General features: G+C 42.9%; 1 protein-coding gene across 1 annotated transcript in view; it reads left to right on the top strand.

The window, feature by feature from the left end:
* VAT1L (vesicle amine transport 1-like) overlaps positions 1 to 27353 on the top strand; it is a 125214-nt gene that overhangs the window by 59199 nt on the left and 38662 nt on the right. Inside the window, exons 6-7 of the mRNA XM_004690359.2 lie at positions 2179 to 2234; positions 6787 to 6981. Of these exons, the coding sequence (XP_004690416.1) occupies positions 2179 to 2234; positions 6787 to 6981 (251 nt within the window). The remainder of the gene's footprint in view (positions 1 to 2178; positions 2235 to 6786; positions 6982 to 27353) is intronic.

Below are 27353 nucleotides of genomic sequence, written 5' to 3'. Positions count from 1 at the left end.
GGAATAGATTTTCTCCTTTATTTTCTCTCATAGACCTGCAAACTGACTTGAACATTAGTCTCACAAAAAACAAACAAACAAAAAACCACTATCTAAAGCCAGATATCACCTCCCACAGTCAATTCATTTGGAAGATTATCTGATGTTTGAGATTTTTAGCACATCCACAATTGGTTAGTTTAATAGAGAATTGAATCTTAGCTGTGTATAACTGAGCATTTCCCTGTTATTAGTGGCCAAGCTTTTAAAAGAGATATGTGAAAGAGTCAAGCACTTTTTTAAATGATCAGATCATTATGATCGAAAGAGAGGACATAAAACTTTCCCTTGCTGGATGTTCCAGCATTTTCAACAGTGGCCACATATTTGAAAAATCTTTGGAGGTGGATGCATAATACTCCTATCGGTAAGGGAACCTGTGTGCATCAATGCATAATGTAGAGATATTGGGTACGATGTGAATGTGAGTCAAGTGTAGATGGACTATTCATTCATCCTCACTCATTTACCAGTTCTAGTTTTGCCCTGGTTCCATCATTTTGGCAAAATATTACTTGATCACATCCCAACTATCTAATTTATTACTTGATTACTAAGCAAATACTTCATTACTTGATTAAGTAGTCCCAGCCTAGTTTCATGATGCTTCATGGTAGTTGCTCTAAAAAAGGAGGTTAACCAACTGGCTACTATATCATATTATATTAGGTGATATAATAAAATTTAAGACATCATTTTTTTTCATTAAATGACAAGTTGTCTAAGAAAGACTGTCTCTCAAAGACAAGAAAGTTATAGAAAAGGCTCTGATTTTTTCTAATTTTATCAATTAAGGGTATTCTTGGTCACCCCTAGGCCCTAACTTGGGGAACTCCTAAAGCAGACTTTTATTTCTCTAAGAGCATCTTAGAGTTGGGACTATTTCCCAACTCCACCACCTATCTTTCTTCTGACTATTGCTTATTCCAATTAACAAAGTTCAGTTTCTCACATCAGTTGTCTCAAGTGGTTCTCGCCTTTCTGACAAGATCTCTTTGGAGATAATGCATGGGTCACACCATTTTCTAGGTCTCTGAAGCTGTCTTCACCTCCATTTGTCCTTCTGCATCCCATTTTGTGGATCCATCCATCTAAATTCTAACTCAGCCCCACCCTCACTGAAATGTCCAGTCCAGGCTAGAGCCCTAAGCATTTCACTTGCCAAGGAATCAAATTGAAACCATAAAGCAGACTCACACATAGGAGTTCATTTCCCAGTCTCTAAAGACAAAACCAACAAGACATTTTACCAACATTATATCAGAATATTGGCCTAAATCACATTTTGGCTACATGTCCAATTTTCCAAAGTTATGAGATGGTCACTGTGAGAAGTGTTGCATCCTCTTGAGCCAGTGACGCTTAACTAAAATTAAGTCAGTATAATGCCTCTCACCCCCCTCTTATTTTTACAAGACTGAATTAAGTGTTTTCAAGCTCTTAACATTTCTAGACCAAAAACAACTGCCATTCGTCCATGTTTAGCAGATGAGTTTTTTTTTAAATATATTTATTTCTTTATTACTTGTTGCTCACTTTTGTATAATGTTTGATTTCTCCCCTCAGGTTTATGTCATCCCTATAAAATCCCCACCACCTAATCACCTGTGAACTGTCACCATATTCTCTTGTGCTCTTCTTTCCCCTGTTTTGAGCCATCTCTCTGCCCCTCTCCTGCTGTGTCTCAGATCTATAATTTGTCTGTTAGTTTTGTCTTTTTTTCTCACCCCTTGTTTGGTCTCCCTGTATTTCCTCTTATAGGTGAAATCATTAAATATTGTCCCTTTTCCTCCTGACTTACTTCACTGAACTTTCTGTATTGCTGCAAATGGCACAAGTTTATCTTTATGATCACCAGAGTATTCCATTATGTATATATACCATATCTTCTTGATCCAGTCATATTTTGGGAAGGCATTTAGGTTGATTTCAAATCTAAGCTATTGTGAATAGTGCTGCAATTAACATAGGAGTGTAGATTTCCTTTTGAATTAATGTTCTCATGTCCTTTGGGTAGATTCCTAGGAGTGGAATTGATGGGTCATATGGTAGATTCATTTTTAATAATCTGAGTGTCTTCCACACTAGCAGGAGATATTTTCATTAGCTATCGCTTGATTTGGGACTCTCCATTTGCAGGTTCATCCAACATGGTGACTGGAGAGACCAAGAGCTTCTTTAGCTTTGCAAAATCCGTAAGTATCTGCGCACATCCAGTGTACCGCAGTGGCATGCTGACCTCCATGTGTGTGCTCCATCCCCAAAGGCTATAAACCTGACAACTGGAATGTGTCCTTCCCTGGCACCAATCATTTTCAACAGCCTGCATCTCCATCCTGCTCACTACCTATGGGCAGGACTGTGACTTGGACTGCTTTTGTTTCACTGAAGCAGAGAGGTTCTGAGTGAGCCCAGGAAGGGCGTGGGGAGTGCCAGTGAAACTCCAGAATGCCTTCTTTTGATTTCAACAGAGATTGCTTAAGAATTGGTGTTTTTAATCACTGGTCAAAAATAAATTTAGGATTAGTGTATCTTATTTGCTCTATGGAGAGATCAATTTTGCAGTTTGGCCATTTTCTGACCAGGTCTCTGGGAGGCACTTGAGATTTCTCTGTATTTTTATCTTACTGATTTGGAGATACAAATGGGATGCCACAATTTTAGTAGGTTACTAGGGTGATTTATATACCCAATCAAATTTGTGAATCTTTAGCTTAGATAAGCGGGGGTTGCTCTGTCTGCAGTTGAGAAGTTACTGCCCTTGGCATTCATCCCACTACAAAAGCATTCAGGTCTGCCTTGCCACCTAGATCTACACTTGCTAGAATTAAGGTAATTTGGGCTTGAAGTTTGATTTTAGCCTTCTATTCACCCCCACCCCCACGTACACAACAGAGTGTTGCTGCTTCTTATTAGAGCTTGCTTTTGTCTTCCTTCCTCCCAGCCATCTATGCCGCCAGTCAGTCCTGCTGGCATTTTCTGATTATCTACTACTGCTGGCACTGTGCCAGGCATGGGCTATCTCAGTGAATGAGTAGGAAGCATTTCTGACGCTTGTGACTCTTACATTCTAATGAGGGAGACAAAGTGAAATATCTGAAACATAACAATGACATAATTGTCAATGGCCATATAACCTCAGAAAGGGATAAAAATGAGGTTCTAAGCGAGCCCAGGAGGGGGTGGAGGTATTTTGAATAGGGTATTGAGGAAAGCTTGGTAAAGGGTTTAGAATTCATGCTAAGTGTGGAACTAGAAGATATTCACTTGCTCCCTAAATGCCAACTCTGACTGCCAAAGACGTCACTCCCAAACATTCCTGATTCTCAAATTGATTAATTATCCTTGTCCTATATGAGATCAGAATGAAAGGACTTTTCTCTCACATTTGAATTTTAAAGTTCAGGTCAAGGATCATCATAACTATAGAACAAAGCAGGAGCAAGAATGGAATGGAATGAAGGGGGCAGCCTGGAGCGTGTACCTTGAAGACAGGCTTTGTGCCACTCACAGCTGTTGTATTGCTGTGGCTTTAATGAGTGTGATGCTGCCAGCCTGCTGTGGGTAACCACGTTGGTCCCAAATTACATACAGTTGTAAGAAGTGTTTTCCCTTTCTTCCCCAAATGCACAATCACAGCACACAGTGTTAATGAAATAATTGCACTGTGCCCAGGTTTAATGAGGACACTCAGAAAAACAGCCAGGATAGATTGACATTCTGCCTGAAACAGGGGTGCCAATTACCAGGCTACTTTTCAGCTGAAGGTCAAGAATGAAGATGGTTTCCTTTCAGTTCAATATTAGTGGATCAGTTTGAAGCAGATTAATGGTAGAGCTTACTAAGATATGGAATGATGACTTTGTCCTGGAAAGTTCTAGAGAGAGATTTTCTTCTTTACATTAAAGAATGCTTACAAATTAAGCATTTTTGGAATCATACAAGAGTTTCTCGTTCAGTTAATTATGTTCTACTTTAAAAATTCTGCCGAGCCTGTGCTGACCTGCCTGTTAGACATGCCATTTGCTTTCACACCATAACAATGATGCTAATAACAGGTGAAGTTAGCTTTTAGAGAGCATTCGGAGTCCAAATTTGGGGCTTTCACTCATTAAAGCAAATATGCCCCTTCCTACTTAAGATGGTAATGACAACAGTGTATATTTATAGAGCAGCTTCTGCAGGGCAGACATACTTTGCATGTATGGACACATTTACTCTTTGTGACAGCCTCATAAGACATAGGAGGCAAATGAAACACAGAGAAGTGAAGTGATTTGCCTAAAGTTGCACAGCTAGTAAGCAGCAGAACTGGATTTGAAAACCAGGCATTTGGCTCTAGAATTTACTAAACTGTAGATCCAGTGGGCATTTATTTCATAAACACATACTGGGACATTGTAGACACACTGGGAACTCGACTTAATAAGCATTTCTCTACCTTTAATTTTGCTGCAAGCAGCCCATGACCACTTAGCTTGCTTGTGTCTTCAGGGAATGTTCTTAGCAAAGAATTTTGTGTATGAACCTTGTCCCTGATTTTTACCTGTCTTGTTCACATTTATCCTGGAAAGAGTGAGGACATATAAATATACCCAAAGCATAAATATTACAAAATGTTCACAAGTGTCATTGCATTCCTCTTTGCCTTAAATAGTAAACTGGTATTTCACCTCTTAAAAATATCTAGAGGCTAATTTTCTAACTTCTAACCAGCACCCAAGAAAACATAATCATATTGTAATACAGCAGTAACCCTCGTGTTAATGTTTGATTGTTCCTGTCGTTAATTAGTGGGTTATCTCCTTGTTTTCATGTCCTATGTGGGGAGATGAGGGACTGGTAAAGGCAGTCGTGTTTCCCAGTGGTGTGTGCTCTGCCTCATACTTCCATCCAGAGTTCTTCACTTCAGCGCTCCTGGCATTTTGAGGTGGCTATCTTTGTTACGATGGACCGTACTGTGTATTACAGGATGTTGAGCTGCACCCCTGGTTTCTACCCACCAGATGCCAGCTCACACCTCCTTCCCTCCAGTCATGAAAGCACAAAATGTCCCCTGACATTACCAAAAATCCACTAGAGGATAAAAACTGCCCCTTGGATAAGAACTGTATTTGGTCTCAATACTGCTATTCCTTCTATATACTTTCCCCCGTGCTGTTTTAGCTGATGAGTTCCTTCTCACCTCTTCAGGGCTAACCTTGCTATCCCCCTAGGAGACTGCCCCTGCAGGCAGAGTCATCACTCCCCACCCACCATTCCCCACCACCAGGGTAAACTGTTGTACTCCCCTCATCACCTTGCGTGAAACCCAGTGCTCGACACTAATGTCTTGCAGCCAACCTCAACGGTAATATCCTGCCCTTATGGGAAGCTGAGAAAATGAAGCACAGAAAATAATAAGCAAGTCGAAGAGCCCAGATTGGACCCCAGGGTGGATGATCCAAACCATGTGCCTTCACGTTCTAATTGCATGTGGCCTACAAGGGGTTTCTGCCTAGAGCCCCCCTACCTGGATCTTGAGCTCCTCCTTAGTATCACTGTCTGTCCTTTCCTAGGCATTGGCAGCATTGCCTAGTCAAAATAGTGCTTAAAAAATATACCACCAGTTCCTCTGTGGTTTTTGTTTGCATCCTCTATATTCCACATGAGTAAAATAATCTAGAATTTGTCTTTCTTCTGACTTAGTCCATTTATCATCACCCTTTCCAGTTTCCATCTATGTTGTCACAAATGGTGACTTCATCTTTTTTTACAGCTGTGTAGTACTCCATCATGTGTCTATGCCACATCATCTTAATCCACTGCTATGTAAATATGCATTTAAATTGTTTCCAAGCTTGAATATTGTAAACAGTGCTGCAATTTACAGAGGAGTGCATAAAATGCCTTTGAATTAGTGTTTTTGTATTATTTGTGTAGATAACTTGGTGTGAAATTGCTGGATTGCATGGTAAATCTACTTGTAATATCTTGAGTCTCCTCCTTACTCTTTTCCGGGCTAACTCAGTCTAAAATCCCACCAGCAGTGTTTGAGAGTTCCGTTTTCTCCATACTCTTACCAACATTTGTTGTTTCTGGTTTTGTTTTATCTTTTTGATATGAGCTATTTTCACAGCTGTGAGGTGCTATCACATTATGTTTTTGACTTGCATTTCCTTGATAATAAGTGATGCTGAACATTTTTCTTTTTCATGTGCTTGTTGGTCATTTGTATATCTTCTTTAGAAAAGAGCCTATTTGTCTCTTCTGCCCACTTTTTAATTTGGTTGTTTTCAATTTGTTGTATAAGTTCTTTTGTAGAGCTTGGATACTAGACCCTTGTCAGATGTATGGTGTGCAAAGAGACAGGATGTCATTTTGCTTTAATGATGCTTCTCTACAAAAAGTTAAACCAAAATAAACCCAAGAAATATTTGACTGCAGAGGCTACCAGAGTGGGAGGGGGGTATAGAGGTTGGGTGGGGAGAAAGGAGGGAGGTGTACAGTGATCTCTAGTAAAGGTCTGTGAGTACCTGGATGATGGGATTATCATTTGTTAGCCTACACCTGAGGAGATTTAGGTGAACCCATTTCCCCTAAATCCTATACAGTGTTGTAGGCCAGTGTTACCGCAATAAAAGAAAAAATAAAAGAAATCACCCATGTTCCCATCTGCCTAATGGCCGCCAGTCCATTCCCTCCCTATGATGCTGAGAACTTAGTCTGCCACTGAGCCCTTGTAACCCTGCTCCTTCTCTCCTTCAGTGGTGGCAGGTGGAGAAAGTGAACCCCATCAAGCTGTATGAAGAGAACAAAGTCATTGCGGGGTTTTCCCTTTTAAACCTGCTCTTCAAACAGGGCCGTGCAGGCCTTATCCGAGGAGTGGTGGACAGACTCCTAGGACTCTACAACCAGAAGAAGATCAGACCCGTGGTGGACTCCCTCTGGGCCCTGGAGGAGGTAGGAATAATGTTTTCTCCTCTGCACATAAGTCTTTTCTGTTTAGTCCAGACAGGTCTGGGCAGCCAGATAGAACTTTTCCTAAATGATTTTTTTTTTCTCCAAGTTTGTTGGTTTTAAATGAAGACTCTAAGAGTCCCTGCATGATAGGGTCGTGCTTTACATACATAAACAGTGCTCCCGAGTGGGTCTCAAACCACATGCCTCACCAAACCATCCTTCCTAAGTAGGCCACCAGATTTAGTGGATGGGTAAAATTTACCTTTGTTTTAAGAGACCACAGACACTGTTGTGGCATCATTTCTACCATGGCCTTGAAGGTGTCTAAAGAGGTAAAATCAGGGGCAGACAATGGTCCAGTGCTGGCATAAAGTGAGTGCTGAGCCTGGTGTCTGGAGATCCTGCAAGACATCATCTGTCACTACACATGTTGGTATTGATAAATTGTTGTTTAGGGTTAAACTGAATATTCTCTTTAAATAGTCTTCCACAAGTTCGAGTGTTTGAAAGTATTCCTTGATCATGAAAATGTTGATTGTCTGATGGGATCAATCAAGATACTGAAAGTGGGAACTGATGGTGCTGGTTCAGTGAATATGAGTTTGGAGGGAGGGTATCTAGAAAATCCCTCATGACAGGAGGTCTGGGTGAGTTGGAAAGACATTGATGGCGTCTTCTTGTGAGGAAGTTTCAAAGGGTGTGTTTCTAAGAAATCTTTCAGGTTTTTCGCCATCTTGACTTCAGGGAGCCTTGGAATCCCTGAGAAGTATTTTCAAATATGTGATAATGTATTTATCTATTTGTTTGCATTTTAAATTTCTGTGTAGGTGAGTGATTTACAGTACAAGTACCTTATTGTGCATTGGGAAGTCATCAATACAAAAAAAAATCTTACAAACTCATGAGTTCTTGGGATATGGGCATCTTCCTTTCATGAATGAAAGGTGTTACTATATATCTAATGGACTATGTTGGCCCAAATCATATGGTTTCCCTAAACACAGAAATTCCCCAAAGCTATAAAGGGTCAGTGTATAATCAAATAGGCCCTATTCTGGCTCCATGCAGGTGTGTGTATACACAAGTCTTATAGTCTCTTCAGTGGTTTTTAAAAATCCAACCACAAGAAATCCTTGTTCCTTATGGTAAAAGCATGCTAATTATAGAAAACCAGATATTTACGCATTTCTTTTGCTGGCTAATTTCTAAAATGTCTTCCATTATACTTTTCTTGAATTTTTTAAATTTAATGAATCCAATATTAATATGGCCTTTGTATTATCTCAGTGGAATAGAGAAGGACTAGACTTCCCAGTTAGCAGGTTCTCAGTGGTCAGGGAGGACAGAAAACTGGAGATAGTCAAGACCAGTGCTGAGAGAGTAATAGGTCCATGGGGCCAGAAAAGATAACTTCAACTCAGTACCCAAAAAGGACCCAACAACTTTGATGTTGTTTAAGCAGTGGATGAAATCCAGGTGGGATCTAGTTGCCCTGTGGGTCTTGGTTTTAGTATTTGAAAACATGCCTTCGTCTTAGTGGTAATTGTGTATCATGACTACTGTGTGCCCTAACTGTCCAGCAGCTGGGGTACAGTGGTGAACAGATGGCCAAGATCCTTGGGTTCATGGAGCCAGGGGGTATAAAGCAGCAGAAAATACTGAAGTGAACAAAAATAAGCAGGATATTTATCAATTGTAATAAGTTCTTGGAAAGATTTAAATGAATTTGTGTTCACAAGTAGTGGAGGGAGAAAACAGTTTTCACATAACAATTCTACTTCTTTTCCATTATTGCCTACTTAGGACATCATTTAGATTTTTTTTATTATTTTTTTATTTTTTTAAAGATTTATTTATTTGTGCATACAGAACTGGGGTATAGGCCATAGGTGCAGGGGTGGTGAGAGGATTCACCAGAGACAGAGTGGGGAGCAGAACAGGCAGGTGGATGAAGTACATTGCTGAGGGGAGCAGCAGGCGAAACAAGAGAGGTCTGCTGTGCCATGTGGGTCACCTGCCTATCCTGGGATAGAACTTGTGTGAAGCTTCGGTGGCTAGCTTCGTAGTGCTGTGCTTTAACCTGTTTCAACACCAGGGAGGGCCTTTTTAGATATTTTTTCTTTCTAATTTCTTCTCCAATGAAATTTTGATAACATTGACATACTATATGTATCTGTGTCGACCTCACCATCTCTTTATGTCTATCTGCTTCCCTCCCTCTCGTAAGTGTATCTGTGCTTAATATATTAAAAGAGTATGCTTTTTTTTTTTAACCACTCAAGAATCAGTATTCTTTGGGAGTAGTAAGTATTTGGGAGTAGTATCAGTCCCACTTGAGAATACATGCTCTAGAGTGATTCAGAAAGACTGTCATTTGAGCTGTGACATGAGCAGGTAAAAACCTAGAAGGAAAGCATTCCAAGCACAGCAACTCTCTAAAACAAAGGGACATGAACAAAGGCTTTGGTAAATTCAAAAGATAAATATAAGGCCAGTACCCCTGGATGTCTACAAAGGGAAGAAGGAAGATTGTGAAACGAGAGGCTGAACAGGTCACCAAGGGGCCAGATAGAATTCTGGATCATACTCTATGTTCCATGGAAGATAGTGCAAGGGTCAGGTTCTAGAGGTGTGCAAAGCATTCCCCACCATCAGGGAAGAAGCAGAAACTGCTAAGTTGGACTCCAGGCTCCAGTGGCATCAGTCTGTAGTCAAGGAAGACCTCCAATCAGCTGAGGTGTGGAAGGGGCACTAAGCTGAATTCAGCTCTAAATGGAAAGTTCTGAACAGCCACGCCTGATACGTGAGCCAGTTTGGGGAAAATGGAGCTCTGTGCACACAATATTAAGCCAGAATTGGCTTTAGGATGAGTCAACTGAAGACACAGAGGTTTTCAGAATGCACGCTGACCAGAGATAGAAAAAGCAAGGGCAGCTGTGGTTGACTGAGGAATAGATCATAGGCCTGCAGGCCAGGCGCTTCCCAACGCTTCCCAAAGTCACCACTACCTGCAGCCTGAGCTGGGCTCTCTCTGACCAGGTGCTGCACTTCCATCCTGCCCTTTTGGTTCTGTCCCTGTAGACTTACCATCTCCCAGACCAGGTCCACCCTGCTTAAAGTCCTCCCAAGTCTTCCTATTGCACCCAAACAGTGTAACTTCCTTTCCCAGCCTGGACAGCCCCGCCCATCTCTTCAATCTCACTCCATCTGCCTCACCTTGTTCAGCCAAACTTTGACGGCATGTGCTATGAATCCACCCAAACCTTTCTGGAAACATCTTGGGCTTCTGAACCTCTTGCTTCCTACATTTTGAACATTTCTACTCCAGATTTTCACAGAATTGCTTCCTTTTCATGTCTTGGCTTCAATATGACCTATGCAAGAGAAGCTTCTTGCCGAACCCCCCCTCCTGAATGCACCTCCCCCACTACCACTGCTGGCCCCACCTCCTTCTCCCCCCTCCCCCCCCACTGCCCTGTTTGATACACTCCATTGTATTTCTCACTGGCTGAAATGATTTTGTCCACTTACTGTCAATTTGTCTAGGCCCTGTTTCCCTTCCACTAGAATATAAACCCTAGATAGGGTAGGACCTTGATAATGCTGTTCAAGACTCCAATAGATGTTCAGTAAAGATGGATTACATGAGCAAACTGACCAAACATACAAAAGCAGGACTCGTTCCTTGGATGCTCTCCATGCTCAACTATAAGTAGCTGATGAATGAACGGATGCATGAATGAATGGACAAGCTATACTAAAACAAGATACTACTTTAAGATGACTTTGGCATGATTCATGTTTTGGCTGGGTGATTCTTGGTTGACAAGGAGGGTTGTTTGGGCATGGTAGGATGTTTAGCGGCATCTCTGGCCTCTGTATTTCCAGACATTGTCATAGGTCTCCTGAGTGGCACAGGGTGCAGGGAGAAAGCACCCAAGTTGAGAACCACTGCTCTAAAATAAGCCATATGGGTTAAGAGTGTCACTGGGAACACAAAGGAACTTTAAGTCCCCATAGCAGGCTAGTTCAGCTACAGAGGGAGACAGCTGCTGCCTGTTTGCCAACACAAGCATCCATAGCCACTTGTGAGTAACACCCACCAGTGTTGTGAGGGTTCCTTTCTGCAATATTTACAGACATCTGTTTAGAGCCGCAGTTGGGCCAAACGTGGCTATTTATCAAGCCCACGCAGCTCTTCTGGGCTGGAAGAGAGTAGCGCATACTTATTACTTGCAAACCTCTGAAGGAGGCCTATAATGATCCCCCCCTCCCTTTAGTAAGTGATTTTACAAAATTGCTTTTCAGACCAGCACTGTAACTTCATCTGTGGAATATAAAGCCCACAGGGATTAAAAGAAAATTTCTTGGGCTCTCTGAGCCCTCAGACTAGAAGATTTAATAATATCAAAGACGATTAGGGTTTCTTTTCAGCCATCTGTCTTTGACTTTATTGTGAATTTAATACACAAAGCAGAGTGGATATGCTGTGGCTTCAGCTTTGCCTCTAGATATTAAATGTGCAGCTGTGTACATTATGGTGGGGGAAATAAGTTAATGTCTCCAAACAGTGCAGAGGCATTGATAGAAAAGGCATGAAAAAGATTTACATTTGTCTGCCAAGCATCAGTGATATTACAGAGGTCTACTCTGTGCTAGTACGCATTTGGGATGTAAAGTCCCGAGAAGGGATAGATCACATGGTCCCTAACCCTTGGTGTATGCGTTGGTTTCTGAGACAACACAGAAACCTGTGAAATAACTAGACAGTGACTTAGTGTTCAACCACAGAGCCCTGGTTTCAAGTGTCAGTGAATTTAAAAGTGAGAGAAAGATGTTAAATAAGAATGACTATTCAGAGGTGGATTGAGGAATGAGGTGAGCTTGATGCAACTGGGAGGGTATAGTCTTTGGATGATGTTGGGGCTAAAAAGCAAGATGGTAAATTAGCAGGAGGGAATGGACTGAACAAAAATACAGAAGCAGGAGGGAGTTTAGGGTGAGTGGGATAAAGAGGTCTGAGCTAAACAAAGCAGAGGTTGCTGGCTAGGAGAAGGGGAAATAAACTGGTTTGGTCAGTGTAGTCAAATATTGGAGGTTTCAACTGACAGGCAGGGAGGTTTGAGTGGACATTATAGATAAGGAGTTGCTATTTAAAAAGTGTCTCCTAAAGATAAAGTCATGGAATCAACCAAAATGACCAAAAGTAGATGACTGGAATAAAAAGATGTGGTACATATACACAATGTAATATTACTCAGCAATCAAAAAAGATAAACTTGTGCCTTTTGCAGCAACATGGATGGAGCTGGAAGGGATCATGCTTGGTGAAATAAGCCAGAAAGAAAAAGAAAATACTAGATGGTTTCACTTATAGCAAGATCATAAAGGACCGGGGATGGGGAGTGTTGAAGGAATAATAATAATAAATAACATACTAGAGACATTTTACAAGGGTAGAGTGGGGAATAGGATAAAAAATGGGGGGGGGGCACTGGACTATGGTAATGGCACATGGATGACTTGGTGATGGGAAGCCCACGGGGATTACAACTGAGATGGAAAAAGGCACAAAATGATGTAAAAATGAACTATTGCATTATTTTTTTTCAAAAGTGCCTCCTACACATGGCTGATTTGGTGATGGGAAACCCAGGGGGATTACAACTGAGGTGGAAAAATGCACAAAAATATGTAAAAATAAACAATTATAAAATTAAAAAATCTTTTTACATTTAAATAATTGAAAACTTTAATAGAAGTTGCAGAAATTTAAAAAAAAAAAGTGCCTCCTAAAAAACAGGGCACCGTTCGATCTTCCACTTCCTAGAGGCACAACATTCCTAGGCTGTGCAGCTAAGACGTCTGTTTAAAATTACCTTTTCTCACCTGCCTTTGGGTATTACTCACAGGGCTCTGTTATGGGCTGAATGGTGCCCCTTCAGTTTCATATGTTGAAGCCCCAACCCCCAATGTCTCAGAATATGATTGTATTCAGTGATGGGGCCTTTAAAAAGGTCATTAAATTAAGATGAGGCCTTTGGGCAGGATGTAATCCAATTTGACCAGCATTTTATAAAAAGAAATCAGGACACACAGAGAGGCACCTGGGCTGTGTGTGCACAGCTAAGACCCTGGGGAACACTGGGAAAAGGGCCCAGGAGAGAGGTTCCAGAAGTAAACTAACCATGCCTGGGACCTCTGCACATCCTCCAGTACTGTGATGAAATTAATTTCTGCCCCCTGGTTGGAGCCCCCTAGTCTGTGGATTTTGTTTAAGCAGCTCTAGAAGACCGGTGAAGGGTTACATGGAGATGTTGGCAATTCTAAAATCTTTTAAAGGTATCACCTGCAATATTTTACACCACTACTTACCTAAATGTCTGACTACGTTCTCCAATATGGTGCCACTAGACACTATTTAAATTTAAATTTAAATTAATATTATACCTAACTAAAAGCCCAGTTCGTTAGTTATACTAAAGAAGAAAGACCTGTATACTAGACACAGCCATGTGGTAAGCAGCCACCTGAGCTAGTGGCTCCAATATTGGGCTGGGCAGAGATTCCCATCATGGCAGAAATTCTGGGGAAGCTGGTCTATGAAAAGATGTCACCCTTCTGTTTGATGACAATAATCTCATAAGATTACTTTTAAAAAAGTATTTATTTATGCACACAGAACTGGGGCCCAGGCCAGAGGCAGGGGTGGTGAGAGGATTCCCCAGAGACAGAGTGGGGAGCAGAATAGGCCGACTGACTAAAGTACATTGCTGAGGGGAGCAGTGGATGGGTCAGGAGAGGTCTGCTGTGCCATGTGGGTCAGTTCCTTGGTGGAAAATCGAACTCCTGCTTAAGTGGCTGTGGCTAGCTTTGTAGTGCTATGCTTTAACCTGTTGTGCCACCAGGGAGGGCCCCGGCTTACTTTTTTAGTATGTTATCTTCATTATGTTCTCCTTTCCTTGTCTCTCTCAGCACTGAGGTTCTCTCTCCAGATCAGTCACATACTTGATTTGAGTGCCTGGAGTCCCTCATGGTGCATTTTCCTCTATATTTTACCCTCCTGTGGATGGTTGTGGTTCAATGATATGTGTTTTCCATTCTATGTCATTACAAATCCTAGACAGAGATAGGTTTGACAAGAAGAATGAGGGAAGGAAAATTAATGTGATGCTGAGTTGACAGGGAGGCTTATGTGTCCCAGAGCAAGAGAGTGACTTGATAAAGGAAGTTTAATGTTGAATACCAGCGACTGAGAGGGAAGACTGACCCCAGACACAGACTCAGTGGGGTGTGTCAGTTTTGAAGAAACTACTGACTCTTAACACTGGCCTGGGAATTTAAGAGAGGATGAAGTCAAGCATCTGAAACAGATGCTCAAAGACAAAGATTCAAGGAGAAACCATGGGAAGTCCAACTTCTTTATGGCAGTTGGTAGCTGGTTGGAATGGACTGTCAAAGACTTAGGGCTTCTGAGGCATGGTTGCAGGGAGGGAAGAGACTTTTAAAAGCATCACCTCAAAGCAGGCAACATGTGTTGTGTCATGTGGTTTTCAAGGTGGGTCAGGGCCAGCTGGTCTGGCCAGGAGGCCCCTGCAGATTCTGTGGCAGGAGTAGATAAACCCTAGGTATAACTGTGGATAGTGGAATGGAAGAGAATGAGCAAATGTGATGCTATAGGAAAGGACAGAAATAAAAGATAAAGGACTCAAGGGAAGCAAGAGTCAGAGAAGACCAATGGCCTTTTAGCCTGGGTCATCAGCACCGGGATGTCAGTACTGGGGTGTCAGCACTACCCCTTCAGTTAGGCAGTAGCAGCAGCTGGGCAGAACTGAGGTGCCTGGATGTGTGTTTGGTTGCACGTGGTGGTAGAACAAGTAGGTGGAGGTGCCCATGGCAATTCAAACCCATCATCACGGGGTCTGAATCAAGGGAGGAGAGAAGTGGTTGCTAGAATCATGAAATGACCTCTACTGTGTGGGGATTCGATATGAAGCAAACATTGATCTCAGTGTTTCACCTGTGTTAACTCATTAAATGGCCCAGTAACTCCAGGACCCAGCTACTGTTATTCCCATCGTATAAGTGAGAAAAGTTAAGACTTTAAGAAAGTGAGACTTGACCAACATCTTGGCTTATAATTGAATGGAATGGAAATTGGAGCACCAGGGAAATAGGATGCATTTTGGAAAAAAAAAAAAACGCCACAAGTAAACATGTTGAACAAAAGAACAAGTAAAGTAATTACACTAGCAAACATTCAGCATGGCGTGTTCAGTATCCGTGCCAAGTACTTTTCCAAGCACTTTCCATTAATTAACAAGTTTAATCCCTGCGAGAGATCCAAAAGGCAGGTACTGTTACTAATCCTGTGATGCAAATAAGGAAATGGGCTGAGGGATGAGAGATAAGCACATTCCTGAGGTCACCTAGCTAGTCCAAGGTGAGGCTGGCTCTCACGCTCATGCCAAGGACATTCACTCTCCACTTGATGGGAAGTGGGCTAAGGCCATAACCTTTGCGTCTGCCACCCTTCATACAGCAGGCAAAAGCCAAGGCATTCACAGAAGGGTAGTAAGACCTCCATGACCTGATAATGGTCATCCATGCCACTTCTGCTGAGAGTCAGGAAAAGCATAGAGGAAGAGCCTTTGAATTTAGCCTGCGGGTCACTGGTGACCTTTTAGTAAATGTTCTGAAAGGTCTGAAGGCAAAAGGGTAGGGAAGGGAATGTGTGGGTGGGCCAGGCTGATGCCAGTAGAGCAGAACACTGAGCAGAACAAAGACCTGGAAGGAGTCAGGAAGAGCAGGGTCCCCAGAAAGGCTGTTGAGAGAGTACATGGGTGGCTGCCTAAGGGCTGGGGGGTTGGCGAGGGTAGGGGTTAAGTGAGTGGTTGCAGAGAGATGGGGATGGATTTAAGGGATAAAAAAGTTCTCAAGTTAATGGTGGTGAATAAACCAACATTGCCTTGTACACTCACCATGAGGAACTGTGTAAGCGAGAAAACTATCATCACACAGCACGTACACATCTCACAAGCATAACGGTGGGTTAAAGAAGCCAGACCCACAGAGAACAGAGACTGTATGATCCCATTTATATCAAGTTCAAAAACTACTCAAACATCAACAGGGGAGGTTGTGAGGGAAAGGGGGCTTCTGACAGACCAGTGAGTGTTGGTTTCCTTTCTTTGAAGCTGATCGAAAACTCACTGACAGTGCACCTTGACTTGGGCATTTTCTGTGTGTGTGTTGTATTTCAGTTAAAAACTTAACCTAAATAAACCAAGAAAGTGAATTGGATGTGATGCAAATTATAACTCAATAAAGGGGAAAAAAGAGAGAGAGACAGATCTCTGGGCTCAGGCCTTATTAATACCCTGACTGTGTCACCTTATAAAGCCATTCATTCCGCTTGGTCCTTTCTTCTAGTTTTCGGATGAGGAAACTGAGACTCCAGAAATTATCTTTGCTTTATCTGCTTATTCTTCATTTTTCCTCCACTGTTTGTCCCCCTCAATCTCAAGTGGAATCCTAGCCTTTTCAGTTAAACATAACCACACCCAGGCACCCACCCCCACACACATTCCCAGTTTCCACACACATTCTCTCAGCACACCAGGGTCACGTGTGTTTTCTGCAGCTCAAACATCCAAGTAGCATTATGCTTCCAAGCCCTACTCTGAGTTGACTGCAGATCAAACAGAGGAGGCAGAGCCCTGGTTCAGTGATTCATCTCTGGTAGACTGAAGGTGTCCACATCCGAAGCCCTGTAGGCTTTGATTATGGCAAAGGGATTTTATGGGTATGATTTGATTAACATTGTCCTGAGTGGTCCTGCTGTCATCATCCTTATGAAAGGGAATCAGGAGGGGCAGAGTCCCAGCAGGTGACATGACAATTAAGCAAAGGGAAAAGAGGACATGGTGCAGGACCACAAGCCAATGGATGCAGGCAGCCTCTGGAAGCTGGAAACGGCAAGGAAATAGACCCATTGCTGGCCTTTAACCTGCAAAGGGTAAATTTACAGAACCATATGAGGGTAAATTTGTGTTGTGTGAAGCTACTAAATTTGTGACCCACTTGTTATAGGCAAGTGGAAATAGTACATCAGTCATTCAGCAGATACAGAGGTTGGTCTTTAAAGACTCACTTGCACCTGTCTTTAAAGGCCACGAGTATCCAGACTGGTAGGGGTGGAGACACAAACAATGGCATATCTGGGAGGTAAGAGCTGCATGGGGTGTGACCCAGGGAAAGCCTAGAAACGAGAGATAGAGGCTGGCACATCCAAGCATAGGGAAATATTATTATGCTGCTTCAGAGCAATGGGGAACCCAGGAAGGCAAACCTTGAAAGAGAGAAGACCATCACTTCAGCTTTGGTGGACCTAGCTTCATTCATTCTGTTATCTCACCTATCTCACCTATCATGTCCTTGCCTCATCCGTGTCCTGAAAATTTCCTGCTCACTTTTGAGGACTCAGGGATGATATTGATACTACTGCAAAAATATCTCCATCATCCTCCAATTTTGTGATGACCCCAACCCCAAGTTAGGAACTCCTGCTTTTGAGTCCCCTGGGCTTACCTAACTCACTGACATACTCTTGGAGAGTTCCCTGTGAAAATGAAGGGAAAGTGGTAGCCCATCACTCCTTAATTAAAGAAATTAAGTGACTGAAGGCATTGAAGGTACTTAAATTAATGCTAAATGTGGATAGTAATTGCTTATTAGCTGTTTTTCTTACAAGACATTGCGAACGTTATCTCCTGAGAGTTGAGATCTTTGGGGTCAGGAAGCTGAAGGCAAGAACTCAGGATGCATCATGCAGAGGAAGTCTGGGGCTCAGACAGGTGTGCCCACCAGCTCAGTGCAGCATCTGCCATCCAGGCCTGACCAGATCATGGTATCTCCACCAGAGACCACAGCGTGTAGCAGGATTAGGGTTACTCACAGCTCAGCACTCCTTGTTAGAAGTCTGGGAGCTTAGCTTAGAATACATTGCTGTTATAAAGAAAATGACTGCTTTTGCCTTTGCTCCTGTCATCTGGCTGAAAATAGATCACAAATCTGGATTTTCTTGAGCTGGAGACAGAAGCAATGCAGGTTGTTCTTGGCTGTGTTTTTAAAAGATCCAGACAAAAACCTGCTGTTTCTCAAGACTAAAATGTCTTCCAAGTTGATGGAGGGATCACTTTATATGTCCTCTTTTCAAGGTGGCACCAGAAAGACTACTTTCAAACATTTTCAGGGTATCTGAGCTGATGTGATAATCACAGGTTCTGACCTATTCACTAGGCCAAATACACAAAATCAATATGCTGCTGACCAAGATCACCTGAGTTCCAGAACATGCACTCAAGTCAAGAAAATGTGTGAGTAAAGGTCATTTCCTAACACCCTGTGGGTGTTGCCTCCACTTCTACCTAATAGAATCCAGCCTCCTCCTTCACTGAAAATGGGCAACTACCATGTTCCATATAGTTGTGAAGGGTTTTATGGTTATTGTGCAAAGAATTGAGTCCATCTGTGTTGGACCTGTTCTGGCAGAATTTTGTCAGAGAAGCAGGCCTTACTCAAAGAGGAGGAAGGATTTGGTGATGGTCTTGACACACCTCAGGAATTTTCTTCACTGTCTGCCACCTGACAGTGTTGAATGAATGGCTTTTCCAAATAGTTCTTGAAACTGTTTTCTCTGTTCACTCTCCCGACAATCCATTGATGCTTATTATGTGCTTGGGGATGTTGGAAGGTGATGAAAAACAAATTACCTATCTTAATGTCCAGAATTCAGAGGAAGGGAGGTCTGATATAAAACCCATCCTGTCAGTGTGGTTCCTTTGGAAGCAAAGCATGGCCAAGAGTGGGAAGGCAGAGTTTCAAAGAGCCAGTCACAGTGACCTGGTTCTCCACCACTGGTCCCTTCCTACTTATCACTGTGGCTATCACAACAGAGTAGTCATGTGATGTATGGACAGACATCACAGACTCAGAAAATGTCTTTACTGGGCTATTCTTAATGCAGTGCCTGGGATACAGGCTTGTGTGCAAGAATTTATTTGAGAAGTGATTCCAGGAGAAAAAGTGAAGGCAGAGGAGAGCACTTAGGAACCAAGGAAAAGTTGCACTCTCAAAGGTGGCTGCTGCTATAATCAGTGGTCTCCAACTATATTCTTCCAGAAGCCTATTCCCTCCTGTAGGAACTGCTCCCCAGAAGCAGTAGAGGGCGGTCAGGCAGGACTGGTGGCAGGCAGGCAAGGACAGTAGGCAGGCAGGGACAGATTCAGAGCCCCAGTGATATGGGTTCATGTCCCAGCTCCTCCACTAAACAGATGCATGATTTTTAGTCTCCTTACCTCCTGAAGTCAGATTGGTTAGGAGCAGACTGAGAAAATATAGGTATATTGTTGTAATGTAACTGGAAGAAGCAATCTAGCACATTCCAGAGTGTTCACTGTGAGAATGTCTTAAAAGAAATCAATACACAGGAAGAAGCTCTCTCTGTCCCTGGGCTTCAGGCCTGCCTTAGATCCATGTCTGCCCAATGTCTTTGGCCTTTGTTTAGTTCTCATTTCTTAGACCCCAAAACCCCCAATTCCAGTCCTTCCCATGTTTTCCAGCCTGTACTTCCAACACCAAGTGTAATTGTCTTTTCAGTGTCCATCTTCCCCATCAAACTATAAGCTCCCTAAAAACAGGGCAGGCCATGTGGTCGTATATTGTTAGTGTACTGGCTTGGTGCCTGAAACCTCCTAAATATTAGCTGTCCTCCTCTGTCCCTCAGGAAGAATGCCAAGTAGAGTCAAGGGCAGTGTTTGCCCTTGTTTACTGGGCAGCTTCAAAAGTAAAAGTCTGCTGCTCCCTCACTATTATGGCTGGGAAAGCGAGCCTCTGATCCTGCTGAGTGCCTGTTAGGAAGAAGGGTAGGACAAGCACAGAGGAGCAAAGAACAATTGGAACAATGCTGGGGCAATGGCAGAGAAACCACTGGACTCTCCACGATTAGCAGTTAGTGGGAGAACCGGATGAGAGGGGAGGAGGCAGAAAGAGCTCAGGATACCCGTGGAATCTGCAGAAGCCTGGGCTTTCAGTGTATCACAGTGATGAATTTTCAGTGATTTCAAACCAGAAGGGGAGACTGGAAACAGGCTGTGGGCAAGGATGAAGGAAACAACAGTAATGTCCACACGAGTGCTGACTACACACTGGGCGCTCTCCCAGGCACCAGATGTGCCCACACATGGTTTTGGAATTCAGTAGCAATGTCACTTCTTAGAAATACTGAAGGTATTTGATCCCCACAGGATCAAAAACTAGAGAATGGTATTTATCCTTGGAAAACAAGGCACAGAGGAGTAGAGTAACCTGCCCAAGGTCACACAGTAAGACACAAAAGATAAGACAACACTTATAATTTTTCTAAAGATGTATTTATTTATGCATACAAGAACTGGGGTACAAGACAGAGATATGGGGGTGAGAGGATTCGCCAAAGACAGAGTGGAGAACAGACCTGGCAGATTGACTGAAACATACTGCTGAGGGGAGCAGCAGGTAAGACAGGAGATGTCTGCTGTGCCATGTGGGTCAGCTCCCTGGGTGGGAATCAAAGTTGTGCTGCTGTGGCTGCGATAGTATCACAGTGCTGTGCTTTAACCCTTTGTGCCACCAGGGAGGCTCCCAACACTTATAATTTTAATTTTTTCCCTTAATTAGATTACTACAGTTCTTTCTCAAGAAATTACATATTCCCCTTAACCCTCACATTCCTGGGCAATTCTTCATTTCTCTGCCAGAGGATTGGGAAGATGCTTAAACTATTATCTGTATTTTCTCATGCAAGTCAGTTACGGCTCATCCAGCTTTGGTCATTAGGCAGTGAAGGTTCAGAGAGATTCAGGCCCTTGTTGGAAACCAGGTATCTGCTTGGTGGAGCAACGGAGATGTGGACCCAATCACTGGGACTCGGACTCTGCCCGCGCCTGCCTCTTGCTTCTGCCTGTCCTCCTGGGCCTGCTGCTCACTCTCCCTCCCTCCTGCTGAGAGCAGCCCCTCCTGGGACACCTCAGGCTCAGAAGAGCATGGTTGGAAACTACTTACAAAAATATGTCAACAGTGCAGCTGCGTGAGAGGGCAGTGTTAGGAGAGTCCTCTTGTGCTCTCTTTTAGAAAACGAGAATAAGCCATAAGGGGAATCCAACTCAAGTAGCAGCATTCTCTGAAAACATATGAATTCTCCCCGTAAGAACGATGGGGATCCCTAACCTCCTCTAGGAATCTCTGGAGCTGTGACTAGAACCTTGTACCTGGTATGTAGGTATGGAGAGTGTTTCTACGTTAAGGATGGGAAAACAAGCCAGGGAAAGGCAAACTGCTCTTTCTTCTTTATCCAAAGATTTTTGAATAAAGCAAAAATCAGGCTTCTCAGGTGTGTTTCATAACCGTGGTGCCAGTGGTTTTGGAATTCAGTAGCAATGTCACTTCTTAGAAGTACTGAAGGCATGTGACATCTTAGAGACCATGAGAAGTCCCCCATTAGAGAAGTCTCATTAATACTCATTAATCTACCATTTCCCAGAGTTGTTAGTACATGTCATCATCATTATCCTCTTGCACCATTTGAGTGCATACTATATGCCAGACATTGTGCTAAGAGACTTACGTGCAAGTTCACATCAAATCCTCCCAGCCAGTCTCTAATGTACAGCTACTACCCCATTTTACAGTTAAAGCAAAGGCTCAGGGCGACTAAATAATTTTCTCAAGATCACAAAACTTGGCATCTAAACCCAATCACTCTGACTCCACAGCCTTGCTTGTAACCGTCATTGTCATTCTCCAGGAGCAGGTCCCGGAATGGCTTTGCTATAATGAAGCTGCACCACCAATGTCCAGACAGAATGCCAGTCTATCGTTAACTGACAGTGAGAAACAACCCCCGTCAGGCGTACAGCACCTTGCATCAACCCCATGTCCCTCCTAAGGAGAAAATGGAGGAAGGCGGGCGCCAACCCATTGGGTCCTTGATTACACACAGGCACAAAGAGGTGATGGGCAACTTCCCTGAGTTGACCATTCCCCCAGTAGCAGCCCAGGGACTGGACCCTCCCATCCTGTGGGTGGATGCTTTGAGTAGGCCAGCAGTGACATTTGCTGAGAATGTGTCTGAGGATGCCGTATTTTCTTATAAGGTCTTTGCTTTGTCTCTTTGCAAGCTGAAGCCACTCACTCACACAGCACGGGATCAGAGCTTCTACTGCTGTCAGACATGTTGAGTTATTAAACAGAGGAAGGTCGTATGGGGCAGGCTCTTACCAGCTCACAGGAGCCCACTGGTGGTTAAATAGTCAGGAATGTTAGTTGGTTGTCGCACAAAACTATTATAGTGAATGATAAGCTTAATTTTTAAAAATTGTATTATAAGCAAAGGTAAGTCGTAATACTCATCACTTTTCAACTAGTTTACTACATTTGACTCTCTATGCTCTTGACATTCTTTATAGTTATTTTATCTGGCTGGGGAGGGCACTGTCTATGGGGGTGCCCATTCATTGCTCCCCATCTTGACATCCAGTGACATGGTTGGATAATGTGGACATCAGCTACGGTGGGAGTATTATACCATGGCCATCTGGGTTTGACTTATCGTTTTGATTGTCTAGACATAAGAAAGTAATGGGGGACACACAAACAATGACACTTAAATATGCAGATTTGCATCTGTGCTGAAGCCAAAGGGGAGTTAGAGCATGTTAAGTAAAATGTGCATGAGTGTATGAGGCAGTGGGAGCATAAAGGACCGGGGGTGGGGCAGGAGAGAAAAAAAATAATGAACAGCTCTTTATACCAGAGGCATTTTATGGGGGTGGAGTGGGGAATGAGATAAAAAATGGGGAGAGGGGAAGTGCACTGGACTATGGTGATGGCACACGGGTGATTTGGTGATGGGAAGCCCACGGGGATTACAACTGAGATGGAAAAAGGCACAAAATGATGTAAAAATAAACTATTATATTAAATTTAAAAAAGAATGTGTATGAAGGCGAGAACTAGTTTAATAGATCACACATCAATCACCTATCAGAGTCAATAACAGCAGGCCTACTGGGGAAAGAGTAATTGGGTTCCGATGAGCTAGTCTGACAAATCGTGATTGCATTGTGACCACGGGTGGGCTACAGGCAGGAGGGTTCAACAAAAACATCCTATAGGAATGGATTGACTGGATGGACTTTAAAATAAAGAGTATTATATAGGGTTTTATCATGTATAAATAAATGGTGGACCACATAACCACTGTCAGTCAAATGCATAATAAATACATATGAATTATGTACATATGATTTTTTTCCCATGAAAGCTGGCTTTTAAAACAGTTTTCACTGCTGGCTCTGAGCATGATCCCAGTCCTCTGGGATGCAGAGTAAGTCCATTTGAGGATAAGTTGGCATGGATGTAAGAACAATCAGAGGAAAAGAAATATCCTACAAAGAGTAAATTACTTAATATAGGGAACTGGTGCCAAAGCAGATGGGACGGACCTCAGTGGGAATAATTGGGGAAGTCAGACTTGGACAAAGCTGGCAGGAAGCACAGGGTGTGATCGTGTAGGGTGTGAGCTAATTGTGTGCAGAATCTTCGAGGAGGGAGAAGATGAGGCGCGGGGGTGGTGCTCTGTAACTGTGTCCAGTGCAAGACCGATCTGGGGAAATGGATGAATGCAAATGGGGTGCTAATGCAAGTGAGGGTGGGAAAGATGAGGTGGACCGGGTGGAGGATCTGACCAGACAAAAACAGGGATTCAAGTGCAAGGCCAAGGACACCCTATGGGATGACAGGAAAGGGGAAGTGGGCTTTGCCAGATGTGTTATTGAGCTAGCTATGCCTGTAAGCAACAGGGGTCAGCCCACCGGAGAACTACAAGAGACAGTGTATGACACCCAGAGAATTCCCACCTAGGTGGGAGGAAGTAAGAATAGTTAAGTCTCAACCCAACAGCCACTGGTTGAAAACTGCTGCAAGAGTGGGGAATATTAATTCCTAGACCTGTAGTGCAGGCAGCATCAGTGAGAAAATGGACAATCAGTGCTGTGGGATGAGGAAGGATGAGGGTCAAGGGCAGTCAGCGACAGCATCTGCTGTACCCTTCAGTCAGTTAGGGGATTCACCATATGTTTTCAACCTTGGAAATGCTGGCTCCACAGAGCTTTTCCTGTGAGCAGATCCCTAAGCCATGGAACAGAAGAAAGTGTCAGAGGCTGGGGTTCAGAAGCTCAAAGTTCAAGTACTGTCTGTGACTTAATGGCCATGTGACCATGAGCCTCCATGAAAATACCGCTTCCTTTCCTCCACATATAGCTGATGATTCAAAGATTATGTGAGGTTGTTTGGTGAAATGGCATTTTGTTAATTTTATCACATGTAGAAATTTCAAAGAAAGAATGAGGATTTGAAAAGAATCTGTATGAAAGCACTTTTATATTTTTTTTATTATTATTATTATTAAAATCTACTCGCAGGAGCTTTCTTACGACATAAGGGACCTGTTCTCCTTTTTCCGAGACAGGCGCATCTTCAAAGCGGCCTCCGTCATTCCCCTCCTTTGTTGTTGCACCCAGTGCGGGCTACCCTGTGATTAGTGGTGATGGCACTCAGGGCAACATCAGTCATTTCACAGTAATGGCCGTGCTGGGCAGGAGTTCTAAGGGACGCTGCTTTGATAAAAAATCATCGTCTCTGTGTATTACTTCAGTGAATCAAAGTTTATTATTCATCCAGCAGCCCTTGAAGGATTTAGATAAGAGATAGTCTTGAGTAATTTGTCTCCTTGGTCTAATGGACCCTCTGAAATATCACCTAGCTTCTCAGAGTCGCCTTAGAAGGCTCAGTTCATTAATTGAGGAGCAATTTGGAAGGATGATGAGAGGAAAATAAAGACAGGGATTAGGGGAAACCTAGGCTCATCTTCCAAGTAAGTGCTGAGATGAGAGGAGGTAGAAGGGGGAGGGGAGAAAAATTGGAAAAGATGAGAAATGGAGGGTTAAGCCATCTCGAGCACTGAGATACAGCTATTAGGTGAAAAGCAGATCATGCTTTATAATTTTGATAGTGCCTTTTAGAAAGCATTTCCTCTAACCATATCATCTTTGCTATTGGATAATAAGAAATGCTAAAGGAACTCAGGTCCCATTGCAGATTCAACAGATATTATTAAATTCACCCAAAGCAGCTCCAAAGATCCGTAATCAACCTGAAATCATGGCCAGGAAGAAAGCACTTTTCAATACTCACAAAACTAAGCCTTTTTTTTTTCTGTTTGTTTTGTTTTGAGCTTCTGTTAATGGACAATTTACGAGGTTACAGATAAGAAAAATAGGGCTTGGAAATCTTAATGGGTGGAGCAGAGGTTGGGATTCTGTCTGATGGAAGGGTTCCTTGGTTGTTGTCTTTTTTTTATTTTTTTTTTCGGTGCCTATGAATTTCTTAAACGTAGGGGAGATTATTATCAAATATACTAAGGAATAATGAGGAAGATATGTGATTTGTTCTGCTTTTCAGCCCAAGATATTATTGGTTGGAAGGGTTCTGAATCCACAGACTTTCCCATCTTCATACTTGGGCGAAGTCCAGAAATGGGTATATATTAAGACAGATGCTGAATTTCTGAATATAAATACAGAGCTACAGACCCTCTGTAACATGGGATGTGAAGTGAAAAGCATCAAGGAATTTGCTAAGTCAAGAACTGAAACTGACTGAAGGAACTCACTCACCCTACATCAGCTGTTTATTCTGTATTGTCTCTGAGCCAGGAGGTGATACAGCGCATCCCTAAGCTAGTTACTGACTCAGACACTTCCTCTCCCCATTGCATCCCAGTTAATGGGACCATCATCCCCACAGGCAGATATGGTGCAAATCATTTCCCCATGAGCATCTGTTTTGTCCAGTCTTCCCTCTGCATTTCTCTTCAGTGGAGTCCTTCACTAGAGTCCCCATCTCAGGTTGACTGCTTAGCTGTTAGGTCTCTTCAAAATCCTAACACCGAGCCTGACACACAGCAGGGATTTCATACTCTTCTCCCCATTTGCCCCCCATTCAAGAGGCTTCCATCCCTGCCCCACAAGCCAAACCACCTCTCTGCAGCACACCCCCAGCTGAGACAAGTCACTCGCAGCTGCCTGTCTTTTCGTCATAAGGAATTAATCTCCTTTCAGTCCGAGGCCAAGACAGGAAGAGAATGTTCCCTTGCAGCCATTAATAAGCAGCTCATTTCTCACAATGGTTTTGACACCCTTTGTTGAGTTTTGTTCCGCCTTGCTCACAGCAACGGTGGAGCTGACGTTGGTCATGACTAACACTGTGGCTGTGAGTAGCTTGCTCAAACCCTGTGCCTTTGCCTTCCAGCACCAATGAGCCATGTGTATCTTATACACACATGCACGGACAGATGCACAGACATATACACTGTGGCTATTCACTTATCAAATACAATGTTTCACATGCTAGAATTTTCCAGAGAGTAAAAGCTTGTCTCCATAGGAGCTAACTGGGAAAAGGGGAAGCATACACAATTCCCTGATGGTTACTTATTCAAGTAGGATTTGAGATGATTTAGAAATATACAAATGACTAAAAGCCTGCAATTAGTACAGAAGGAAAATATGAGCAGACAGATAAAATTAAGTTTGGGCTAAGAGGAGAAGGTAAAACTTACCCAAAAGATCCTCTAGGGGTTTACAGGAAAACCCAGATCTGGCTTCCTTAGCCAATGCAAAGCAGGAAAGAGAATTCACCTCAGGTTCTGTGGTCCCCAGAAGATCAGAGCCAACCAGTTTCTCAAGAGATATACACAGCCATCTCTCTCACTGAGGGGAAACATAAACGGGGCTCTCTGAAGTGGATAAAATTTTTTAGACCACCCTATGAGGACCAGTTCATTCTTGTCCCTCTGCATTTTATTAAAGAATCTATTTCCAACTTGAAAGCAAACAACTCCAATTTAAAAGATGTTCAGAGGAGCTAAACAGACATTTCAATAAACAAGTCATACAGATGGCCATGAAACACATAAGAGATACTTGTCACCATTTATCATCAGGAAAATACAAATCCAAACAATGGGAAATCACCTCACGCCTGTGAGAACTGCTATTATCACAAAAACAAGAAACAACTAATGTTAGTGAGGGTGTGGAGAAAAGGGAACCCTTATATATTGCTGGTGGGCTTGCAAACGGATGTAGCCAAACAGTGTGGTGATTTCTCAAAAAAATTAAAAAATGCCACATGGCCCAACTATTCAGCTTCTGGGTATTTATCTAAAGAATATAAGAAGACTAATGTGAAAAGATGCATGTATCTCCATA

The sequence above is a fragment of the Condylura cristata genome, unplaced genomic scaffold (assembly GCF_000260355.1).
Source record: "Condylura cristata isolate star-nosed mole 26May11 unplaced genomic scaffold, ConCri1.0 scaffold00028, whole genome shotgun sequence".
In the NCBI taxonomy this organism is placed as follows: Eukaryota; Metazoa; Chordata; class Mammalia; order Eulipotyphla; family Talpidae; genus Condylura; species Condylura cristata.
Note: the sequence above shows the minus strand (reverse complement) of the source record. Positions and strands in the feature narration are given on the sequence as shown.